We start from the raw sequence: 17548 nt of genomic DNA, 5'->3' as shown, positions 1-17548 counted from the left end.
ACTTATCTAAAGTAGTACAGTATTGATCACAAGTAGACAAGTGAACAGTTAAGGATATATATATATAGTCTCTAGAGCAACCACAACAAATCAAGGCAAAGTGATAATTTCTTTAAAAAGCAATAGACAGGAGGTGCCCGGGTGGCTCAGTCAGTGAAGCGGCTGCCTTCGGCTCACGTCATGATCCCGGGGTCTTGGGATCCAGCCCTGCGGGCTTTCTGCTCGGCGGGGAGCCTGCTTCTCCTTCTCCCTCTGCCGCTCTATTGCCTTCTCTCAAATAAATAAAACAAATCCTGAACAAAAACAATGGACAAGTGAAAATGGAATTTAAAATAATCATCTCAGGCAGGAAAAGGGGAACATAGGAACAAAGATAGACTAAACGTTTGTGTCCTTACCAAAATTCACACATCACATCCTCAGGCCCAATGAATTAGGAGGTAAGGACTGGGAGGTGATTAGGTCATAGGGAGGAGTCTTTTTTTTTTAATTTTTTTAATTTATTTTTTATTGGTGTTCAATTTACTAACATACAGAATAACCCCCAGTGCCCGTCACCCATTCACTCCCACCCCCCGCCCTCCACCCCTTCTACCACCCCTAGTTCGTTTCCCAGAGTTAGCAGTCTTTACGTTCTGTCTCCCTTTCTGATATTTCCCACACATTTCTTCTCCCTTCCCTTATATTCCCTTTCACTATTATTTATATTCCCCAAATGAATGAGAACATATAATGTTTGTCCTTCTCCGACTGACTTACTTCACCCAGCATAATACCCTCCAGTTCCATCCACGTCGAAGCAAATGGTGGGTATTTGTCATTTCTAATGGCTGAGGAATATTCCATTGTATACATAAACCACATCTTCTTTATCCATTCATCTTTCGTTGGACACCGAGGCTCCTTCCACAGTTTGGCTATCGTGGCCATTGCTGCTATAAACATCGGGGTGCAGGTGTCCCGGCGTTTCATTGCATTTGTATCTTTGGGGTAAATCCCCAACAGTGCAATTGCTGGGTGGTAGGGCAGGTATATTTTTAACTCTTTGAGGAACCTCCACACAGTTTTCCAGAGTGGCTGCACCAGTTCACATTCCCACCAACAGTGCAGGAGGGTTCCCCTTTCTCCGCATCCTCTCCAACATGTGTTGTTTCCTGCCTTGTTAATTTGCCCCATTCTCACTGGTGTGAGGTGGGATCTCATTGTGGTTTTGATTTGTATTTCCCTGATGGCAAGTGATGCAGAGCAGTAGGGAGGAGTCTTTGAATGGGATTAGTGCCCTTGTAAGGGAGACTCCAGAGAGGTTCCTCATGCCCTTCGGCCATGTGATGATATGAGAGATGATGAAGAGAAGGTGAGAAGATGGCTGTGTGTTACCTGGGAAGTGGGCTCTCTTCAGATATAGAACGTACCAGAACCTTAATCTTGGATTTCCCAGCCTCCAAAAGTGTGACAAATAAAGGTTTGTTGTTTGTAGGAACCGCAATCTATAGTATTTTGTTATAGCAGCCTGATGAGCCGACAAAGACAGTAAAAGCATATACGTAAAAAAACCCAAAAAACAAAAAAACAAAAAGAAAAAAATAAAAGCATATACATAATTCCTACTATTCAAAAATCATACTCAGTGTTAGTGGGCTACACAGTCGGATTTAAAGGCAGATATTGTCAGAAGAAAGAGCAAGGATTTTGCTATTTCCAAGGGACACAACTTAAAAATGAAGATTCAGATAAGGACGCCTGGGTGGCTCAGTGGTTTAGCATCTGCCTTTGGCTTAGGGGTGATCCTAGGGTCCCCGGGATCGAGTCCCACATCGGGTTCCCTGCAGGGAGCCTGCTTCTCCCTCTGCTTGTCTCTCATGAATAAATGAATAAAATCTTAAAAAATAAAAGAGAGTAAGATATGTTAACGGTAAGAGAATCCCAAATTATATACGATGCAAAGAGTGAGCCTAAGAAAGTGGGAATGGCTATATGAATATCAGACAGAAGGCGCTTAAGGTACTTTGACTGTTACCTGACATGAAAGGTAGTGATGATGTAAGGGTCAATCAGCCAGGAACACGTAGAATCGATCAACAGGCTTGCACCCAACAACAGAGCTTCGAAACACATGACAGAGAAGTCGACAGAATAAAGACAGAAACAGGGTCTTGCATAATTATTGGTGGCGATTTTAATATTTCCGCCACAGGGATTGACACCGCCCCATAAGATCTCAATAAAAATATAGAACATTTTGAGGACGTTACCAACCACAGTGGAAAGGCGACTTCAAAAGAAGGAGCCTCGGTGTCCATAGACAGATGAAGGGATCGAGAAGCTGTGGTCTGTGTATAGATGGAATGTTCCTCAGCCATTAGGAACGACAAATACCCACCATTTGCTTCGACGTGGAGGGACCTGGAGGGTATGATGCTGAGTGAAGTGAGTCAATCGGAGAAGGACGATCATCAAATGGTCTCATTCATTTGGGGAATATAAATAATAGTGAAAGGGAATAGGAGGGAAGGGAGAAGAAATGTGTGGGAAATATCAGAAAGGGAGACAGAGCATGAAGACTCCTAACTCTGGGAAACGAAGTAGGGGTGGTGGAAGGGGAGGAGGGCGGGGGTGGGGGTGAGTGGGTGACGGGCACTGAGGGGGGCACTTGGCGGGATGAGCACTGGGTGTTATGCTATATGTTGGCAAATTGAACAGCAATAAAAAAACAATGAAAAAAAAAGGAAATGGGAGCCACGGCCCAGCGGGGCGCAAGGCCTGCCCTCCAGGCCCGGCCGTGGCCTCCTCCCCGACGGCAGGTGCCCGCCCCCCGCTCGCCGCCCCTTCGGGAGCCTCCGGGCCTCGCTCGGCTCCGGGCAGGTGGATACAGTAACACTTGCCGCGTCACGTGCCCGCCCGAGCCAATCATCTGCCGGCTCCACCGACGCCCCGAGAACTTTCTCTCGTGTGCGCCTGGGGGCTTCTGGGAGCTTCCGGAAGCCCTCGAGGCCTTAACGTCGCGCGCGGCGGAGGCTCGGCCTCTTGGTTCCCGGCTGCGCAGCTGAGGCGACCTCTTCAGCGCTTGGCTTCGGCGCGGGCCTGTGGAGCTGTCCAGGACCCGGAGGAAGTAAGCGGCCCCCGGGGCTCGCGTGGGCCCCGCGCTAGGGGGGGGCGGCTGGGGGGCGGGGGGGCCCGCTGAGGGCCGGTGTAGGGCCGCTGTGGGGGGCGATGTAGGGCCGCTATGGGGCCCGCCGGGGGTGGGGGCCGCTGTGGGCCGCGCGGCGGGGTGGGGGCCCGCGAGGGGTGGGGGACGCTGTGGGGGCGGCGGGTGGGGGCCCGCGGGGGGTGGGGGAACGCTGTGGGGGCGGCGGGGTGGGGGGCCCGCGGGGGGTGGGGGACGCTGTGGGGGCCGCGCGGCGGGGGTGGGGGCCCGCGGGGGATGGGGGCCGCTGTGGGGGCCGCGTGGCGGGGTGGGGGCCCGCGGGGGTGGGGGACGCTGTGGGGGGCGGCGGGGGTGGGGGCCCGCGGGGGGTGGGGGACGCTGTGTGGGGCGGCGGGGTGGGGGGCCCGCGGGTGGTGGGGGACCTGTGGGGGCCGCGCGGCGGGGGTGGGGGCCCGCGGGGGGTGGGGGACGCTGTGGGGGCCGCGCGGCGGGGGTGGGGGCCCGCGGGGGGGTGGGGGACGCTGTGGGGGCCGCGCGGCGGGATGGGGGCCCGCGGGGGGTGGGGGACGCTGTGGGGGCCGCGTGGCGGGGTGGGGGACGCTGTGGGGGCCGCGCGGCGGGGTGGGGGCCCGCCGGGGATGAGGGAGCCATAGCGGCCTGGGGGCCCGCCGGGGGTGGGGGACGCTGTGGGGGCCGCGTGGCGGCGTGGGGGCCTACTGATGGCGGGGCCGCTTGGCGGCATGGGGGACGCTACGGGGGCCGCGTGGCGGCGTGGGGGCCCGTCGGTAGTGGGGGCCGCAGGTCGCCGTGAGGGCCCGCCGGGGGTGGAGGACGCTACGGGAGCCTCGTGGCGGCGTGGGGGCTCACTGGGAGTGGGGGCTGCGTGGCGGTGTGGGGGTCCTCCGGGTATGAGCGAGCCATGGCGGCGTGGGCGCCTGCCGGAGGTGGGGGACGCTGTGGGGGCCCGCCGGGGGTGGAGGACGCTACGGGGACCGCGTGGCGAGTGGGGGCCCGCCGGGGGTGGAGGACGCTACGGGGGCCGCGCGGCGGTCTGGGGGCCCGCTGGGAGTGGGGGACGCATGGGGGCATCGGGGATGCTACAGGAGCCGCGTGGCGGTGTGGGGGTCCACTGGGGGTGGGAGCCGCATGGCAGTGTGGGGGTCCTCCGGGGATGAGGGACCCATGGCGGCGTGGGGGCCCGCCGGGGGTGGGGGCCGCATGGCGGCGTGGGGAATGCTACGGGGGCTGCGTGGCAGCGTAGCGCCGTGGGGGATGCTGCGGGGGCTGCGTGGCGGCGTGGGGGCCCGCCGGTAGTGGGGGACACTGGGGGTGCCGCGTGGCGGCGTGGAGGCCCGCCGGGGGTGGGGGACGTGTGGCGGCGTGGGGGACCCTACGGGGGCCGTCTGGCAGTGTGGGGGCTCGCTGGCGGTGGGGACCGCAGGGCGCCTGGTGGCCCGCTGGGGGGTGGGGGACGCTGCGAGGGCCACGTGGCGCCGTGGGGGTCTGCCGGGGATGAGGGACCCATGGCGGCGTGGGGGCCTGCTGGGACTGGGGGCCGCCTGGTGGCGTGGGGGCCCGCCGGGAGTTGGGGAGGCTAGGGGTCTGAGTAGCGGCGTGGGGGCTACCCGGGAGTGGGGGACGTTATGGGGGCCGCGTGGCGGCGTGGGGGCCACTATGGGGGCCAGTGTGGGAGCAGAGGGCTCTGGACGGTAGGAAGGGTTGCTGAGAGAAGGTGGGGGCCAAGGGAACGGCACCCCAGTGTTGGGGGCCCCGGAGGCGACCTGCTGGCTGTGAGCGGTCTGGTGCGGGACATTCAGGTGGGGGGGGGGCCCTGGGGTGCTGCGGGAAGGCGGCAGGGCACGATGGCCTAGTGGGGTGCTGAGAGCACGTGAGGGTAGCTTTGGGGCGCTGGGGAGGAAGGCTCCTGAGCGCCGGGGAGGCGGGGGAGCGCTGAGGTGTCCTGGGGGGGACGGGCGGGGGAGGGCCCCCGCTGAGGTGGCCGCAGTGGAGCGGGCTCTGGGACCCCGGAGGCGGGAGGGGAGCTGCGGGGCCTGAGTGGGAAGGCAGGCGGCCTCGGGCCTCTGGCGGGAGGGGGGGCTGCCGGCGGGGCGGGGCGGAGGGCACGGCTGGGGACACAGCCGCTGCAGGCGATGGCGCAAGGCGCGCACGGGGCGAGGCACGCGGCTTCTGGGGGCCACGGAGAGGGGGATGGGCCGCGGGCGGGGACCGTGGGAGGGGAGAGCTCCCCGCGGTGAGGCTGCAGGGGAAGGCTAAGGTCTCGGCCGAGGGGGCGCCCCGCTTCCAGGACGCTAGCGGGCTCCGCCTGCGGGGGGCGCGGGCCGCAGGACGCTCGCTCCTCCGCGGTGGCGCAAACAGGACAGAGCTCGCTGGGGGCGGTGGGGGGGGGCGCCTCCGGGGTTCCGGAGGGGCTCTGGGACCCCGCACCCGGAATCCGACGGGCCCGGGTGGCTTCCGTGGGAGATGGCAGAGGGATTTTGGCAGCAGGAGGGGTGAAACCTTGTTCTCGACAGAAACTAGAGTTACGGAACAAGAGTGCTTCGCACCCATATAACACCATATGCTGGGTCGTAAAAAAGTCCGTAAATTTTAAAGGATTGTGCTTTTACGTACTAACCTTTCTGGTCTCGGGGTATTTTATTTAAAATTAAAGATAGGGGCACCTTGCTGGTTCAGTTGGTTAAGCGCCTCACCCTGGCTCAGATCATGAACCCTCGAGTCCTGGGATCGCCCCGCCTCCGGGTCCCCGCTTAGCCTCACTCCTGGCCCCCTCCCCGGCTTGTGCGCACGTGCTCGCTCTCTCAAAGAAATAAAATCTTAAAAAATAAAATGAATCATGATAGGATAGCTTGAAATATTTGGAAACCCATGGCTCAGAGAAGAAAACACGAAGGAACTTAGAAAATATTTCAAACTGAATAATAATAATAAAAAAATACCACTTACCCAATTTACTGAGGCAGCTAAAGAAGCAATGAGAACAAAATGCATTACTCGAAGTACATATATTAGAAAAGAAAAAGGGCATAAAGGTAGTGACCTAATGGTTCATTTAAACAAACTATAAAAAAGGTAAAATAATGCAAAATGAGTTGGCTGAAGAGATACTATACCTAACAGAAGAAATCAGTAATGTAAACCAAATTGGAGGCTTTTAACAAAGCTATATGTTGGGTTTTTATTTTATTGATTTTATTTTTATTTTTATTTTAAAGGTTTTATTTATTCATGAGAGACAGAGGCAGAGACACAGGCAGAAGGAGAAACAGGCTCTCTGCGGGGAGCCCAATGTGGGACTCGATCCCAGGATTCTGGGATCATGACCTGAGCCAAAGGCAGATGCTCAACCACTGAGCCACCCAGGCATCCCCCCTTTTTTTTTAATTAAAGAGAAACAAAACTGCTGAAACCCTAGCGAGTCTAATAAAGAAAAAAAAAAAAGCCACTTAACTGCCAACACCAGGAATGAAAGAGTGCTATCACTACACATCAGACATTAAAAAGAAAATGCAGTGAATATAATGGGAAAGTGTATGCCAAAAATGTGAAAACTGGACATAGTTCTTGGGGTGAAGTAAGCAACTTCCTAAAAGTAATGCCTGGAGCAGTAGAAAATATGACTACTTCTATACGTCCTAAATCAGTGTATTATCAGAAAGGTTTTCTAAAATCAAACAGAATGGAGAGTGGACGCACCACAGGCCACCACCATGAGGGACATGGGGCTTTGGCTATGTGGTAGGAGGTGGGCTGTGTGGTATGAACGTGACTCTCACCCCACTGCACCCACAGACTGAGGCTCACACGGTGACAGTCTGTGTGCACCTGTCCAGTCATTTCTCTCCATTCTCAGGTTTTCAGCAATGGCAGTGCCACTGGCAATACTGCATGACTGGTGCAGGTGGATGGGCGTGAATGCACACCGTTCCTTGCTCATCCTGGGCATCCCAGATGACTGTGAGGAAGAGGAATTCCAGGATGCCGTGAAGGCTGCCCTGTGGCCCCTGGGCAGATACCGAGTGCTGGGCAAAGCATTCAGAAAGGAGCTCGGATCCAGGGTCGCCTTAGTGGAGTTTGCTCAGTATTTAAACCGAAGTTTGATCCCCCGACAAATAGCAGGCAAAGGAGGACCCTGGCCTGTGGTCTTTCTGCCCCAGGCTCCTGATTCAGACTCACAGGATAGACCCGATTTCCCTGCGCAGCCCCAGATGGAAGCAAGGGCCGGCCAGGCAGGTGAGGCAGGAGCTGTAGGTAAAGAAAGGGCTGCAGGTGTCACAGGAGCTGCAAGTGAGGACAGGCGTGAAGGAGAGGAAGGAGCTACAGGTGAGGCAGGAGCTGCAGGTGTGGCAGGAGGTGCAAGTAAGGAAGGGCGTGGAGGTGAGGAAGCTGCAGGTGAGGCAGGAGCAGCAGGTGAGGCAGGAGCTGCAGGTGAGGAAGAAGCCATAGGTGAAGTGGGAGCTGCAAGTGAGGCAGGAGCAGCAGGTGAGGTGGTAGCCGCAGGTGATAAAGGATGTGAAAGTAAGGAAGAAGCTGCAGGTGTGGAAGGAGCTGTAGGTGAGGCAGGAGCTGTAGGTGAGGCAGGAACTGAAGATGAAGGGATAGTGTTAGATGAGGGAGCTGAAGATGCAGGAGCTGTGAGTTTGGTAGGAGAAGATGGAGGAGTACTCGGTGAAGAGGGAGCTGCAGGTGTGGCAGGAACAGGAGGTGAGGCAGGAGCTGCCGGTGAGGCAGGAGTTGCCGGTGAGGCAGGAGCTGCAGGTGTGGCAGGAGCTGTAGGTGAGGCAGGAGTTGCCGGTGAGGCAGGAGCTGCTGGTGTGGCAGAAGATGAAGGGGCAGTGTCTGATGAGGAGGGAGCCGCAGGTGACACAGGAATTGCAGGTGTGCTGGGATCTGTGAGTATGGCAGGAGCAGCAGGGGAGGCGGGCACTGCAGGGGAGGAAGGAGCTGCAGGAGCCGTAGATGAGGGAGGATCCTGGATCCAGCAGTGGGGCCAGGCTTGGCAGCCTGTGCCAGAAGACGCGGCCTACGGGGAATTGAGAACCTTCTCCGGGATGGAAGATCCAGACCAAGAGTCCTTTGAGGTCTGGCTGGAGCACGCCAACGACATGCTGTTCATGTGGCGCCACGTGCCAGAAGGGGAGAGGAGGCGGTGGCTGATGGAAAGCTTGGGGGGCCTCGCGCTCGAGTTCATGTGCGGCCTCCTGGCAGAAAATCCCAACATGCTTGCGCAGGATTGCCTGGCCGCAATGGTCCAGGTGTTCGGAGACAAGGATCCCTGCGTGACCGCACGGCTGAAGTTCCTGACGTGCGCCCAGCGGCCCCAGGAGACTCTGTTTGCCTACGTGATGCGCCTGGAAGGCCTGCTGCAGTCGGCCGTGGAGAAGGGGGCCATCCATCCCACCATCGCGGACCAGGTTCGCGCCAGGCAGGTGCTGATGCGGGCTCGCTCCAACGAGATGCTCCAGAGCAAGCTGAAGAGGATGCGGCTGGAGAGGAGACCACCCGGCTTCCTGGGGATGCTGCGGCTCATCCGCGAGGCCGAGGCGTGGGAGGCCGCCCCAGCTACGGGTGAGCAGTTCCAAGTGGAAGAAGGGCCCCCCGCGTATGTCAGGGTCCTGGCTGTTGTGCCGGCTGCCGCCGCCAGGCAAGAGCTTGCCGAAGCCTCCCCAGCCAACGAAGATGCTTCCCAGGCGGCCCTGGCTCGTCAAGTCCTCACGGAGGGCGCCCCTGCCGGGGCAGGTGAAACCAAGGCCTCCCCAGCCAATGAAGATCGCGCCGAGCCTGCTCCCGCCGACGTAGAGGCCGATGAGGCCGTTCCCGGCACTGCCGAAGCTGGTGGAGCTGCTCCTGAGCCCCACGATGGTGCCAAGGCCACCCCTGCCCCTGGGGAGGCCTCCAAGGTCTTCCTTGCCACTCGGGAAGATGAAGATGCTCCCGCCTCTGCAGGCCTAGGTCAGGGAAGATCCTCAGAGGCCCCTGGGGGCCCCACCCCTGCCCAGATGGGCGCTGCTTCCAGGGTGGGCCCAGGAGGTCCTGGCTGTGGGCCAGAGGGCCTCGCCCAGGCAGGAGACCGGGAGGCTGGGGATCCCCTTGAGGAGGGGCTCAAGCCCATCCCAGATGAGCCAGGAAACGAGGATGGGGCTGGGGGGACGGGCCTCCCCAAGTCCTCCTCAGGCAAATAGGCTCAGAAGGCCCAGGGGCCCCCTCTCCTCTCAGGCTGCCAAGTTCTGGAGGCAGGGGGAGGCCAAGCCAGGGCAGCAGCCTTGCCCCACATGAGGAGCAGGGCTGAGCAAAGGGCCCACCCGGCCCAAACAAATTCCCACGACCCCACCTTCCCAAGGCACCCTAGCCACCACCATTAGCCCTTCCAAGTGACCCAGATGGCCATGCTTGACACCAAATGGGGCGTGGAGAGCTGCCCCCTCCCATGGCAGTACCACCCCAGCCCCAGCCCCAATGCCTGTCAGCTGAGGCAGCCAGCCTGGGAAGCCCCCCAGTGTGGCTCCTGGTCTAGGTGAGGGGCACTTGAAGCCATCTTCCACCCACACTGCACTAGGAGATGTTAGAGGCCGTCTCAAAAGTGCCAGCCTCTTGGGCCTCCCAAGAGGGACACCCTCATTCACTGAACCCCGGGGCACGTTGCCCCATGTTCTGGGAAGCCCACTTGTGTTTCTGTGGGCTCTTCAGTGATTCACGTGTCCAGTTACTCCCCCCCCACTAGTTATCATTTCCATGCAGAACCTTGAGGTGTGCAGGAACCCGCCGTGGGTGTCCTGGCCTCCGGGGCACCCACCTGTCAGCACGGGTGCCGTGAGCTTGTGTCCACCAAGGCTCTGCTCGCTCTCCTTCACTGTGGTGAGCTCAACCTCCGCTTTCTCGGTGTAGATTTAGGCCGAATGCTGCTTGTTCTTGTGGAGACGTGTGTGTGTGTTCTTAACTGAGCAGCTGCCCCCACCCCACCCCGGAGACCCTGACCCAGTTCCAGGAGACGGCGGGACGGACGGAGGAGGGCACGGCTGGTGCTCATCCCTCGTGACCTCCAGAAGGAAGAACTGGCCCAACGACAGAAGTGGCCTGCGGCTGTCTCCATGGGAACTGTGCTATGATGTGCCACCTGTTGTCACTTGTGACTCAGTTTCCTTGGCTTGGCCGAGGGTCCCCTGCTGCCTTTTCCAGCGTCCTGGGACTGTCCCATGCCGGCCATAGGGCAGGACCAGGCCCCAGCATGTCTGCCAGAGGGGGGGGTGTCCTGGCGTGAGGGGACATGGCCAGCGTCCATCATCCTGGCCAGAGGTTGATCGTGGGGCCCTGGGGAAGGGAGACTGGCAGGAGGGCCATGGGAGGGGGGGACGCGGAGGTCCCTGAGAGGAGGAGGGCCGTGACCTATGGGCTCTAGTGACGGTTAGACATTCCTCTCTCAGTTGTCATTCCCGGTCTTCAATGGTTGCAATATGTTTTCTTTTCAATAAATTTCATTGAATGTTTCAGCCATGTCTCGCCTCTGCTCTGGGCTATGGAGGGAACAACGGTCTACTGGGGCTGGAGGAGGGATCCAGAAAAAGGATTGTCTAGTACCCATGGGAGACTTTTGCAGTGAGAGGGTAGGTGAGGCACTTGGATGAGGAGACTAGGGTATGATCAGGCCTGCCTTCTATTTTATAGGTGAATCTTAAAATTTTGGGGGTTGCATTGGTCCTCATTTTAGGATGGTGTCCCCTTTTCCCTTTCAAAATTGGGAATAATCATGGTTTTCTTTACTAAGCTATTGGGGCCACTGACATCCTGGGACTGAGGTATTGCTTAAGGCGTGCACTGCATGGAGTGGGATCATGCAACAAAGAGCTGTGATGCTTCTAACGCCCATAGCATCCTTGGTGAGAAAGGCAGCATTAAAATGTGATAGGGTTTTTAAAGGGTGCCAAGTGTGTTTTAACTTGAGTTGTCCTAAATGTGAAGATCTCACCATGGAACAACATTAACAACACTTGGTGAGCAACTGAGAAAATCTGGACACTTGTGGGGTTTCTAGGAGAATGGGCACCAACATTTTCATGGCACCTCCACTTGCAAACAGACTTGCTGTCAGGAAGAAGAACCAGACCAAGCTACTGAGCTGCACAAGGCCGGTGGACCCACAGTGGCTGGGGGGGTGTTGCTCTCTGAAGGGGTGGTGTTTAGGGATGGGGGTATGACTGGGTTTCACAGTAAGGGCAGCAGGAAGCTGTTGGACCATGTAGGTGAGCCCCATGGGCACTGCTCATGTCTTCTGTCCTAGAAAATTGCTTGATGAGGCTGAGCTCTGCTCACAAGAGGAGCAGAAAATGCCAGGTTGGCGCTCTTTCTGCCTGCCTCGAAGCAAGGGCCTGGGCGTGTGGCGGATGAATCTGGGGCCACGTAGGTTGCACTCGGGTGGGCTGGTGCCAGCAGGGGCAGCGAGGCTTGTGTCCTGGGGAGTGGGCCGGGTCTGTGAGAGGAGCCATAGGAGTGCTTTCACCTGCCCAGCGCAGCAGTGGGATTCAGAGCCTGGCCCTCCAGCCCTCCCCAGGTACCCTGTGACACCTGCCATGCTTCAGCCAACTTTCTCTGGCTTCTGTCAGCTGCGGGGAGATGCGATTGACCAAGACTGCGTGGTACAAGAGCCTCCGAATGACACCTGCTGGAAGAGCACCGGCCGTGGGCACAGGAGAGGATGCTGGTACTGCGCAGCTCCTGCTGGGTGGCTGGGAGCTGGGAAGGCCAGGTGGGAGCCACCGGTGGCGGGCTGCGGGAAAGCAGGTGAGGGGAGCTTAAGGTCTTGGCCCCGGGGTATGGGTCAGTGTGGGTGGGCCTCTGCTTCCTGTTCCGTGGAACGGAGTGCTACCGCTGAAGTCAGGGGGCGTCAGTCGGGGCTGAGCAGCAGGTCACGTGCCTGAGAGCCCCTCTCAGGCCCAGGTGAGGCTTGCGTGGGAATTGGAGGAGGAACACACTGGCTGAGCAGACTGCTGGGGGAGCCCCTGTCCCTAGTTCCCCAGAGCCTCTGGTGCCGTACTTGCATCCCAGAGGAGGCGGTCACAGACGTCCCCGCAGGCCTCGATACCCCTGTCCACATTGCCTTCTCATCTCCTTCCGGCGCCCTCTGCCTGGCCCACAGTGCAAGTCCACGTCTGTCTAGCCCTGTCCTGTTGCGGCCTGTACCCTGGGGCAGCTGGTAGAGCCCCGAGGAGTGGAGAGCCGCTGTACCCCCCCAGCCACCCCATTTCCAATGGGCAGGGGACAGGTGCATGGCTGATGGCTAAGGGGCAGACGCTGAGGGAGAGCACTGCCTTCCTTGCAGACCAGTGCAGATGCTGCTGACATCTGACCTGGCCCCAGGCCTATCCGGGTCCCAGCCCATCTCCTGTCTGTAGAGGGGGTGACTGTTCAGCAAAAAGCCACTAGGACTCCACTATGGAATGCCCTGAACCATGAAAAAGAGAGAAGCCTATTGACTGCTTGAGTGGGGGGTGCAGCTTTTTGCTTGCCCTTGGAGGGCACCCAGGAACGGGCCTCAAGCAGCTCAACAGGGGCTCCGTGAGGGGGCCTGAGTCTTGTTCTGCAGACTTATCTGATGGCCTCACTGGGCTTCAGGGGACAAATCCACTGGAGCATGGCTCAAGAGATTCTTCTAGAACCCAGGTCCCCAGGGAGCCAACTTACTTCTTCTGGGTAAGTGGGGATCCTGGCTCAGGGTGGCCTTGAGGGAGAGCTTGGTGAGCCCGTGCTCCAGGGACCACCCTCTGGGCCCCAGAGCTCAGTCTTTTCCAGGTTTAGGGCTGGAGAGGCAGTGCAAGCCCGTTCCCATGATGGCCCACTTCCGTCATTGTCGTGTTAAGTCGCTGCTCTTGCCATCTGGTGCGTTCCAGATGTGCTGGGATCCTGGTGGACTTGGGGAGCTGGCCCAGAGGGCTGCACCAGGAACTTGTGCTTGAGCTGGCTCCGGCGCTGCTGCGGGGCCGGTGCTCCCTGGCCGTGCTCCCTGCGTGGCTGGGCCGGGGCAGTTTCCCCTCCGTGATCCTCTCTCCCAGCCCCGCCCACCAGCACCCACAGAGACAAATGCCCACTGGGCTGTGGGGGGCTGAGGGAGCCTCAGGCACATGTGCTTCTGAAACACAAATGGATGTCCGCTCCCCAGGGTAGACGGGGGATGGAGAGGGGCAGAGGAAGCAGGGAGGCACCCCCAGATATGGGCTAAGCTGCAACTAGTTCTCCCAGAATTCCCTGCTCTTTATGGTCTCGAGTTAGCGCTGGCCATGGGAGAAATTTGCACAAAAATTGGAAGGGAGACATGAAACAAAGGTCACTTACAAATATGCTCAGAACGTCCGGGTAGCACAGTGTTGTTGACCTGATGCTGCCACCAAATCGCCTCCTACCCCTTCCCCGAGTGCTGGGTCACGGGTGAGTGTGGCTCCGTGGGGCCAGGCACTCACCTCCTGCAGGTCACCTGCCTCGTCTCGGTGTGAGGTGGTGGCACGCAGATGTGGCTCCCACTTTGTTCTCACCCCACCCCTGGGCCTCTCACCATCTCCGTCTCCCTGGTGCCAGCTCTGCTGAAATCAGCTCCCAAAGGAACAGTTCCCCTAACTGAGAGGGGGTGATCCCCATGGTACATCACCTGCACCCCTTAGGAAGTGAGGCCTGATCTCGAAGGAGCCTTGGCAGCCCACAGCGTGGGCTCGTACCAGGCCGTCGGCCACCCACCCTGCCCACAGAGACCTCCGTGCCCGGGGCCGCCTTGCCCGGGCCGCCCCCCAGCCCGCGGCTGCTGGCTCCTCGTTGCCCCCCGCTGCGCTCTGTCCTCCTGGCAGCCAGGGCCCGCCGTCGTGCCTCGTGGTCCTTACTGCCGTTGCCTTTTGGGGGCCACTTCAGGCCACGTGCTCTTTAACTTCTTCCCAGGTGAGTGAGAAGCTCCAGTCTCACGCCCTGCTGGGTGCGGGATTAAGAGCAGCTCGGACTCGGGACTGCCCAGGAAGCTGTACCGCGCCCGTCCAGGGGGCCAGAGCCAGGCCAGGAGGCCCTAGTGAGCAGCTCAGCCAGAGGCGGGTGGCGCTGGGGTGCTCCGTGCTCCGGCCGGACTGTCAGCTGCTCGGGCTGGGAAGGACTCTGACTTAATAAAGGAGATCCCTTTGTAGATTGCTGCTCTGAACACTGGGGTGCAGGTGTCCCGGCGTTTCAGTGCATCTGCATCTTTGGGGTAAATCCCCAGCAGTGCAATTGCTGGGTCTAGGGCAGGTCTATTTTTAACTGTTTGAGGAACCTCCACACAGTTTCCCAGAGTGGCTGCACCAGGGCACATTCCCACCAACAGTGCAGGAGGGTTCCCCTTTCCCCACATCCTCTCCAGCATTTGTGGTTTCCTGTCTTGTTAATTTTCCCCATTCTCACTGGGGTGAGGTGGGATCTCATTGTGGTCGTGATTTATATTTCCCTGATGCCAAGGGATGCGGAGCATTTTTTCATGTGCTTGTTGGCCATGTGTAGGTCCTCTTTGGAAAATTTTCTGTCCATGTCTTCTGCGCATTTCATGATTGGAGTTTTTGTTTATTGGGTGTTGATTTTGATAAGTTCTTTTTCTTAAGGATTTTTTAAAAAAGATTTTATATATTTATTCATGAGAGAGAGAGGGGCAGAGACACAGGCAGAGGGAGAAGCAGGCTCCCTGCAGGGAGCCCGATGCGGGACTTGATCCCAGGACCCCGGGGTCATGTCCTGAGCCAAAGGGAGGTGCTCAACTGCTGAGCCACCCAGGGGTCCCAATTTTGATAAGTTCTAGATAGATCTTGGATACTAGCCCTTTATCTGGTAGGTCATTTGCAGATATCTTCTCTCGTTCTATAGGTTGTCCTTTAGTTTTGTTGACTGTTTCCTTTGCTGTACAGAAGCTTTTTATCCTGATTAAGTCCCAATAGTTCATTTTTGCTTTTGTTTCTCTTGCCTTCATGGATGTATCTTGCAAGAAGTTGCTGTGGCCAAGTTCAAAAAGGGTGTTGCCTGTGTTCTCCTCTAGGATTCTGATGGATTCTTATCTCACATTCAGATCTTTCAACCATTTTGAGTTCATCTGTGTGTCTGGTGTAAGAGAGTGGTCTAGTTTCCTTCTTCTGCACGTGGATGTCCAATTTTCCCAGCACCATTGATTGAAGAGACTTTTTTTTTCCAGTGGATATTCTTTCCTGCTTTGTCGAATATTAGTTGACCATAGAGTTGAGGGCCCATTTCTGGATTCTCTATTCTGTTCCATGGATCTGTGTGTGTCTGTTTTTGTGCCAGTACCACACTGTCTTGATGATCACAGCTTTGTAATACAGCCTGAAATCTGGCATTGCGATGCCCCCAGCTTTGGTTTTCTTTTTTAATATTCCTCTGGTTATTCAGGGTCTTTTCTGGTTCCATACAAATCTTAAGATTATTTGTTCCAACTCTGTGAAGAAAGTCCATGGTATTTTGCAATGGAATAAACTCAGCCATCAGAACGGATGAATACCCACCATTTGCTTTGACGTGGATGGAACTGGAGGGGGTTATGCTGAGTGAAATAAGTCAATTGGAGAAGGACAATCATCATATGGTTTCACTCATACGTGGAATATAAAAAATAGTGAAGGAATTATAAGGGAAAGGAGGGGAACTGAGTGGGAAAAAGTAGAGAGGTAGACAAATCGTGAGAGACTCCTAACTCTGGGAAACAAAGGGTTACAGAGGGGGAGGTAGGTGGGGGATGGGGTAACTGGGTGACGGGGCACTGAAGAGGGCACTTGATGGGATGAGCACTGGGTGTTATCCTATAAGTTGGCAAATTGAATCCAAATTTTAAAAAGTAAAAATAAATAAAACTTAAAAAAATAAAATCCCTTGGCATTTCCTGTGCTGAAGCAAAAAAAAAAAAAAAAAAAAAAAAAAAGATTCCTTCAAGGCCTTGGGCTCTTTTCCTCTGTAGTCGGAGGGGAGAACGATGGGCGGGCTTTGCTTCAAAGACAGCTTCAAAGAGAGAAAACGGCATTGGGAACTGTAACAACCCCAAACCACAGATTAGGACACTCTCCAGCCAAACATTGCCATGTCTGGCCGGGGGTGGGGAGCCAGCTGGGTCAGCCAGGGCTCCCTGGGAATGGAACGAGACTCAGACTGTTCCAAAGTCAAGGAGCACAGTCTGGAAAGTCATAAAAAAAAATAAAAGAAATAGCAAACAAATCTCTGGTTAGACGAATGAAACTTAAGGTCAGGCCTCAGGAGCAGTGGGACATCACTGTGGAGACCCAGTCAGGTACCGTGGGGGCCAGAGACCACGTGGACATGTGGGCAAAATCAAGCACATCCCCAACACACCGTGGGGCCTCTCCATGAACTGGCAACAGCAACAATTGCACAAACAAGAGGATGAAAGGAGCAGGAGTAAACGTTAGCCGAAAGCACACCGCAAGGGAACGTGACACCCAAAGTACAGGAAGAGTCTGGACAACAACCAAAGCGAACCAAAATGCAACAAAGCCTTCCACTGATGTACAGCGATTCCAAAAAACGTGAGTTCTCAAGAGAAAGGTGGATTTAAAGAAGAGATGGGAAATCTCTTGCCATCAGGGAAATACAAATCAAAACCACAATGAGATCCCACCTCACCCCAGTGAGAATGGGGAACATTAACAAGGCAGGAAACCACAAATGTTGGAGAGGATGTGGAGAAAAGGGAACCCTTTTACACTGTTGGTGGGAATGTGACCTGGTGCAGCCACTCTGGAAAACTGTGTGGAGGTTCCTCAGAGAGTTAAAAATAGACCTGCCCTACGACCCAGCAATTGCACTGCTGGGGATTTACCCCAAAGATACAGATGCAGTGAAACGCCGGGACACCTGCACCCCGATGTTTATAGCAGCAATGGCCACGATAGCCCAACTGTGGAAGGAGCCTCGGTGTCCATGACAGATGATGGATAAAGAAGCTGTGGTCTATGTATACAATGGAATATTCCTCAGCCATTAGAAATGGCAAATACCCACCTTTTGCTTCGACATGGAGGGAACTGGAGGGTATTATGCTGGGTGAAGTAAGTCAGTCGGAGAAGAACAAACATTATATGGTCTCATTCATTTGGGGAATACAAAAAATAGTGGAAGGGAATAAAGGGGAAAGGAGAAAAAATGAGTGGGAATTATCAGAAAGGGAGACAGAGTATGAAGACCTAACTCTGGGAAACGAACTAGGGGTGGTAGAAAGGGAGGTGGGCGGGGGGTGGGGGTGAATGGGTGACGGGCACTGGGTGTTATTCTGTATGTTAGTAAATTGAACACCAATAAAAAATAAATTTATAAAAAGAAAAAAAAGAAAGCCGGAGTGCAAAAAATAAATAAAGAAATAAAGAAATAAAGAAG

The 17548-nt window shown here is 56.5% G+C and overlaps 2 protein-coding genes across 2 annotated transcripts; one reads left to right on the top strand and one right to left on the bottom strand.

The window, feature by feature from the left end:
• Positions 1-2047: 2047 nt before the first annotated feature.
• LOC119878132 (basic proline-rich protein-like) lies at positions 2048-6884 on the bottom strand. The gene is made up of 5 exons (XM_038588854.1): positions 6860-6884; positions 4247-5105; positions 3382-4080; positions 2871-3143; positions 2048-2102 (listed from the first exon to the last, which is right to left on the bottom strand). Exons 1-5 carry the CDS (start codon positions 6882-6884, stop codon positions 2048-2050), a joined length of 1911 nt encoding a protein of 636 aa, XP_038444782.1.
• Positions 3010-9769, top strand: PNMA6E (PNMA family member 6E). The gene is made up of 2 exons (XM_038588637.1): positions 3010-3109; positions 7017-9769. The coding sequence occupies exon 2, from the start codon at positions 7027-7029 to the stop codon at positions 9343-9345; it is 2319 nt and encodes a 772-aa protein (XP_038444565.1). The 5' UTR covers positions 3010-3109; positions 7017-7026; the 3' UTR covers positions 9346-9769.
• The last annotated feature ends 7779 nt before the right edge of the window (positions 9770-17548 follow it).

The sequence above is a fragment of the Canis lupus genome, chromosome X (genome assembly GCF_011100685.1).
Source record: "Canis lupus familiaris isolate Mischka breed German Shepherd chromosome X, alternate assembly UU_Cfam_GSD_1.0, whole genome shotgun sequence".
In the NCBI taxonomy this organism is placed as follows: domain Eukaryota; kingdom Metazoa; phylum Chordata; class Mammalia; order Carnivora; family Canidae; genus Canis; species Canis lupus.
The sequence above is the reverse complement of the archived record's forward strand: the minus strand, read 5'-3'. Positions and strand labels throughout refer to the sequence as shown.